The sequence below is a fragment of the Aphidius gifuensis genome, linkage group LG4, assembly GCF_014905175.1.
Source record: "Aphidius gifuensis isolate YNYX2018 linkage group LG4, ASM1490517v1, whole genome shotgun sequence".
Lineage (NCBI taxonomy): Eukaryota > Metazoa > Arthropoda > Insecta > Hymenoptera > Braconidae > Aphidius > Aphidius gifuensis.
The window spans coordinates 13,311,370-13,318,888 of NC_057791.1; the positions used below are offsets into that span (position 1 = coordinate 13,311,370).

General features: G+C 31.0%; 1 protein-coding gene across 1 annotated transcript; it reads right to left on the minus strand.

The window, feature by feature from the left end:
- Window positions 1-524: 524 nt before the first annotated feature.
- Window positions 525-1,649, minus strand: LOC122853873 (heterogeneous nuclear ribonucleoprotein A1, A2/B1 homolog). The gene is made up of 3 exons (XM_044154284.1): window positions 1,632-1,649; window positions 852-1,324; window positions 525-690 (listed from the first exon to the last, which is right to left on the minus strand). Exons 1-3 carry the CDS (start codon window positions 1,647-1,649, stop codon window positions 525-527), a joined length of 657 nt encoding a protein of 218 aa, XP_044010219.1.
- Between the last annotated feature and the right edge of the window lie 5,870 nt (window positions 1,650-7,519).

The following is a 7,519-nucleotide window of genomic DNA, read 5'->3' on the forward strand; positions in this document are numbered from 1 at the left end:
AATTTTATGCCACATAGTATTCCATGTGTTGTTAAAAATAATGATATAAATAATAAACAAAAATTTACAACACAAACAATATTTGATGGTATTGCTATTATAACTGATAAATTTTAATTTAAATGAGCTGATTGTTCAGAAACAATATGTGTATTAAATCTTGCACAAGGAATTTCAAATAATCAGCCAAATTTACAAATTACATAAAAACACCAATTGTCATGAAAAATAAATTATTAAGAAATTGACAACAAATTTTTTTAAATGTTTTAATTCAAGTTATTTTTATTAAGTCTTAATTATTTTAATATTAGGTTATTTTATCAGTACGTTTTTTTTTTTAATTTTTATTATTAAGTATAATATTTTGTTTAACAATAATATTTATTATATTATTTTTTATTTATCATTATAATTAATAATATATTTTTTTTTTTAAATTAAATTTGTACTTTCGTATCACCCCTTTTTTTATCCCTTTTTTTTTTTTTTTTTAATTAAGACTTTTTTATAGTTTGGTTTATTTATTGTCCCAAATAGAAGACATTGGCGGGTCCATTTCGACCACCTTGTCTACCACCTTGTCTACCTTGTCGTCCTTGTTCTCGTCCTCGTCTCCCGGTGTTATTTCCTGGTCCTCGATTACCACCACCACCAAGTATTGATTGGAAGTACTGCTTTCGCCAGTACCTAAAACAGTGTAATAAAAATTTATAGTTTATTGTTGTTATCATTTTTTTATTATATTGTTGTTATTGTTGTTGTTATTATAATAGTTTATCGTCGTTATTGTTATTTTTTTTATTATATTGTTGATTAATTTAGTAGTTTATTGTTATTTATTTATTTACCTGGAACTTTCAAACTCGTTGACTGGCATCTGACCAAGAATGACACCTCCAGCACGACCTCCAAGAGTACCACCATTACCACGTCCAGCCCCAGCACCACCAGCAGCAAAAACACCATGAACATTATGAGCACCACCAGCAATACCACCGACTGGTACACCTCTCAACATTTCTTCCCGACGAGCAACTCTAAAATCGATGGCATCAGCACCTCCAACATCATCAAGCTCCACAGCACCATCAAGATCACTACGATTATCATCACGATTATCAGCAAGTGGATCATGAAAATAAACACCACGAAAAGCTGAAGCTGGCATCTCGTAGCCTTCTTGAAGGGCTTCTGCTTCAATCAAATAAAGACTAGTTTGAGCTTGCTCGTGACGTTGAGCAAGATCAGCTCTGCGTCGTGCCCGGGATGCTTCCTCTCTTTCACGAGCACGCTCATAAGCTGTCAGTGTACTTAGGAGGTCCTGATAATAATAATAGTACCAATATTGTTAATATTATAATAATAATCTTGTATTTAATAATTAACAGTTGTGAATAAATAAACTTTTAGGTTAAAATAATGAATATTATAATAAAAATATATGTTATAATTATAAACGAAAGTAAATTGAAGGTTATGTTATTTTTTTGTTACAGATATCTTACAAAAACAAATTTTATTCATTATTTTAACCTAAAAGTTCCTGTATTCACGACTGTTATTTATTTATTTTATTATAATTGATAACTATTTGGTAATTGTTAATAATAATTAATAATCAAACTTACTTTTGGTTCTTGAGCCATGGTTTGTTTTTTTTTTTTATTACCATTTACCACTGCAATGCACTGCAAAATTTTATATATATGACAATATAACAAAGGCTTTATGCTTGCGAACCGCTTACGGCTGTGTTTACAATAAGCGACAAGACTAGAGACCCTAGAATCTCTAGTTTTCTCAACAAGAAGCTTCGTTTACTCCGCGCACTATAATCAATCAAATCAGTGATTGTAAAATTGTAAAATTAATTCATTGATTATTCAATTATATAATTATAACATAATTTTTTATAGACGCCAATGCATTAATTTATCATTTATTGTTGTGTAATAAAAAAAAAAGTTTCGACAGTTGTGCAGTGGTGTGAGTTAAATAAAAAAAGTTAGTTCATTTCAAAGAAAAAAGAGGTCACTTTCAACTCTCATAAACTTTATGGGGTTCCAAAAATCACTCGGAAACCCGGAAGCGGCGCAGTAGACGAAAAAATATAGTTAAAATAAACTTGAAAGTAACTGGAGGTTACTGTAGATATTGTAGACAACAAAAACAACCATATTGCATATGTCATTTGCTTTTGTTACTTATTACAGGTGTGAAAAGTATTTTTATAATTATTCTTAATAATTAAACAACAATAATTCATTGATTTGTGCCTATAAAAATACATGAACAAAAAATCATGTCTACTACAACAAAATATCCAAAATTTTCTATGATCACAATCTTGAACTTCCGGGTTTCTGAGTGATTTTTGGAACGTCCCCATGGGTACATTCCTAAAAACTTTTTTTTTGCTCTGGAATTTTGCCCTGTAAAGCGGTGTCTCCACGCTATAGAAATGCTTGCAAGATCTATTATTACTAGAATTAGATAATTACTAGAATTTTGGTGGAAAACGGCCTTAAAAAGCCTTGCAAGACTATCACAGCCAATGGAACATGTTCCATTTTTTCGTGCAAGATCTTGCTGCAAGAACTTGCATAAAATTTCTATAGCGTTGAGACACCGCTTAATACTGACTAAAAGCTAGAAACAGAACTGACGACGAAAGTGATAAAATTCCCTATGTAATTCTCCAGACTATTAACATGTATAATAATATCTTCTTCTACTATTTTTGTGACAATAACAAACAATTACAAATTGAGTCAATTTTTTGTTTATGATGAATTGATATGATATAAACATTAAACATTAAACCAGGTTATTTTGTCAATAATTGGAGTCAAAAGAAAAAAATGTCATGTGCCAGTACTACCACTACAAGAAACAGCTTTTTCCTATAAAACTTTGGTCAGTATTATAGGATGAAATTGCAAAGTGAAAAAAAAAATTTATATATAGTCTAAGAATAAACTATATGATCTTCCTAGAACCAAAGATGAAGGGAATTATAATGATTATAATCCTGTTATTCTTACAGTTTGGGAAGGGAATGTGGATATTCAATATGTAGGTGAAACTTCCTCAGCCCTAACAGGGTATGTTACAATATATATAACGAAACATGAGCGATCAAAAACTCAAGCGATGGTCAATGATATTAACTCCACAGCACCATTGCTCACCAGATTATGGAATTTTGCTTTTCAAAGTTTAAATAACAAAGAAATTGGAGCTCTTGAAGCAGCAGATACATTATTAGGAACTTCTTTGAGTGGAACTGATAGTAATACAACAATAAAATGGTTAAATGTGAGACAAATTAGAGGGCTAAAGTAAAACCGTTTGAGGAAATTAAAACATTGGATGAAGATTCAACCGATATTTTTGCCCCGTCTTTAATTGATGACCATTATCCTTCACGTCCTGTTGTTTTGGAAAATTTTTGTCTATATGAGTTTTGCAAAGAGTGGGACGTTGTTAGATCTGAGCCTGTGTCTGATAAAGTCGAGTATTATACACTCAAAATAAATGATCAAGGGAACCCTATATTATGGGTCAAAAAACGATCTCGAGGCTATTTAATCCATCATTGGATATACAATATAAAAACCCACCCTGAAGACTTTTACTTTTCCCTACTATTTTTATTTAAGCCTTGGAGAAACACTGATGAATTGAAAGATGGTTTTGAGACATTCGCTGATTCATTTAATGCTGAAAAAGATGAACTTCAAGAAGCGTGTAATTATTACAAGCGTCTAGATGATTTTCAAGAAGGATTAGATCATATGCAAAAACTAATTGAAGAAAAAGAAAATGAAATTATCGGAAATAAACCTGAGGATCAACTGGAAGATCCAATAAATGATAGTATTACGGAAAAAGCTGCTGGTGAAGCGATGAAAGATTTTAAAGATATTGGTAATGCAGACGCAGAAGAAGAAGTTGATTTAGATGAACTGATCAGCGAGTTGAATGCTGATCAGCTAAGAGTCTTCCAGAAAGTGACTGATGTTTTTACGGATGATAAAGTCGAACCTTTAAAAATTTATATTAGTGGAGAAGGTGGAACAGGTAAAAGCTTTCTAATCAACGTTATCAAAACTTGGATTCAAAAAACATTAAATCGTCAAATTGCAATTGCCGCTCCTACAGGCCTTGCTGCATTTGGTATTAACGGTATGACGCTGCATAGAATTTTTTCACTGCCGGTTCAGCATGGAGGTACACCAAAGTACATGGCTTTATCTGACGGTGCTCTTAAGGTATTACGTGAACAGTTAAGAGATATTGCACTAGTGATTGTTGAAGAAATTTCAATGGTTTCTAATGTTACGTTAATGTATGTGAATCGCAGATTGAATGAAATTTTTAATACTTCTGATGAATTAAATGGATGGTTCGGTAAAAAACATATCCTATTTTTTGGAGATCTAATGCAACTTATGCCAGTTGCTCAAGACGCAGTTTACATGGATTTATCATCCGATGATATGAAAAAATGTCTTGAATCTATGGGACATTTTAATATTTGGAAACAATTGGTTGAATATGATGATCTTACTATAAATATGCGTCAGCGAAATAATGATGCCTATGGGAAACTTTTGTCTCGATTGAGAGTTGGATCTATGACGGAAGAAGATGTTAAGCACTCGGAATATAAATTTAGATATATTCCCTGTTGGTGACAGACTTGATGAACTGTGTAATTATATACAAAAATTGCCTTCATCTGCTGTATGCTTGTTACCCACTAATGAAATGTGTGATGCAATAAATTCTGCTATGTTAGACAAAATAAAAACACAAGAAGTATATAATCACTGTGCAAATGATACCATCGATTGTAAGCCTATTTATCGAAAAAATGCAGAAAAAGACTTAGCTAACAATGAATATGATGCTAGACGATCAGCTGGTTTGGCAAAAAATATAACAATTAAAATCGGTGCAAAAATCATGATTAGGCGAAATATTGACTACACATTAGGCATGGTCAATGGTGCACTTGGTACAGTTGTATCTGTTTCAAAGAGTATGGATGGTAAAAACTTGCAATCAATTGTCGTTAAATTAACTAAAGACGCCATGATTGTATAGTTGAAAGAATAGATGTGAAATTCCAGTTGTCTGATGGAGTGTTCGTAATACGTTCACAATTTCCTATTTGTGTAAGTTACGCAATGACAATACATAAATCTCAGGGAGTTAGTTAAGAGTGCGCTATTGTTGACGTCGGTGAAAAGTCTTTTACCAAAGGTATGACTTACGTTGCACTTTCGCGAGTTACACCATTAAATGGTTTGCATTTAATAAATTTTGACCCATCAAAAGCAATAGCAAGTCAGCAAGCAATCGAAGAATACAATCGTTTGCGGAAAATTTATAAACCTGATCTGAAAGAAATTCCAATTTCGAATAGAAGTTTTCCGAAAAATTTTGATACCAAGTGGTGTTTCAAATCATTTTTGGTTGATATAGAATGTGAAAAAAAATCCAAAGTTATCGACACGCTGTCTAATGTACATGGATTATCTAATGATAATCGTTCATCGAGCTATGTAAACTCTGTGATGCAATGTATATTACACTCAGAAGTTATAAATGAGTCATTAAAAAACATTAGCAACTCACACCATTCGGTAGTAGCTAAATTTTTCAATGAGTACATTTCAAAAATGACTTCTTCAGCAGATGAAATTGAAACATTTGTTGGTGAAGCGTTCAACCATAATAACGAAGATGATCCTGCTAAATTTTTAACAGCATTCTGTACAAAAGATCATGTTCTTACCAAGCATTTAGGCCATGAAGAAAAGTATTTAGAAAAATGTGAATCCTGTTCATACGTAAATGTCTCATTGTCAAACCAGTACATTATAAATCTTTTAATACCAAATGGAAATAACACTTTCACATTACAAGAACTTATAAATCAATCGTTCTCATTGTGGCACGAAGGAACTGGTACATGTCTAGATTGTTTAACTTCAACGAAAATTTTTAGAAAATTAGAAATTCTTAAGACAAATGATGTTGTTGTTTTAAAGGTCAACTCTTTGTCAATGAATCAAAATGGTCGATTGCAAAACAATTATTGTTCGATAAAAGGGATACCCACATCTAAAGTAGAAATTTGTAGATCTATATATAAAGTTAATTACGCTATATTCACTGATAGCGGTAGATCAAACCAACATTTCATAAGTTATATCCGTAATAAAAATCGTTGGATAAAAATTGATGATCAGTTTGTTACCAATGAATCTTGGCCAAGAAATGCAAAAAATTCTTATATTTTATTTTTAGAACGTACTCAAAAGGGTACAAAGCTTACTAAATAAATTTTAAATAACGATTCACGATCTGGAAGTATGATAGGTTGTTATTTTTTATTTGTGAACGATTAAAAGACTTTCCAAAAAGATATGATATACACACAAAAAACAAAAATAAATTTTTGTACAAAAAGGAGAGTCAAGTATTCGAAATTAATTTTTATTTTTTTTTTTTAAACATACAAAAAAAGAGGATATCAAAAAAGTCAAGTACAAAAGTACATATTTCTTTACAAATCATTGACCCATATGAATAGTCTTAACTTTTGACAAAATTTCATACTTGACCCCGCCCGGTTCTTCCCAAATAAAATTTTAAGTCTTTCACACAAATGTAGGCTCAATAAAAAGTGAAAGATAGAAGTAATTTAACTGTATCAAATTAATTAACACGCATATGAAAAATATGTATATAATACTGAACTATCATACTTAGCTAACTACTGGTGATAATATTTCTCCACTAGTGATGCCGCGATATGACGATATGACGATACGATACGATATGGAGGTGACGATATCCGATACGATATGGGGTTTCATATCGTATCGTCAAACTCGATACGATACGATATGGTCAAGACGATATATCCGATATATCGTCCATATCGACGATATGACATTAATTTTTTCATAATATTTAACAAATTTTATTAAAAATTATAAATTTAAATTATAAAATAAGTCAAATTCGAAGAACTAAATGGAGAGTTCTTTTTTCACTTTTTTTTTCAAGAAAAAAGAACCATTTTATTGAAAAAAAAACACTTCGCCTATTTAAAAAAAATATATAAATCTAGAATGGTTTAAAAATTATTACCAAGAGGTCTTGAATGTAAAACAACCCAATAACTCATGTCAAAAAGTTAAAGAAAAAAAAAAAAAATGAGACATTGACAGAAGAGTTTATTCAAGAAAATGACCTCCAAAAAACCGTTAGAAAAAAAATAAAAATCATCTGTATCTGCAACATTTCAGAGTTTTATTTGTTGACAAAATAATTTTTCAAGGAAAAAAAAAAAAAAACAGAAACCGTGTTTAAACAGCAGGGTATTCACAACCACAGTATACAAAAATATATGAAAAAAAGATAAGACAGCATTGTTTGGAAATATTTTAATGGGCCTTCCTGCCGGAAAACCAATTTGCAACGCTTGACCCTGAGA

What these genes read in the sequence shown, in the direction of transcription:
- LOC122853873 (XM_044154284.1), bottom strand. An exon ending in AACGAGTTTGAAAGTTCCAG is followed by an intron (nt 691 to 851) that starts GTAAATAAATAA and finishes ACACTGTTTTAG; the next exon opens with GTACTGGCGAAAGCAGTACT.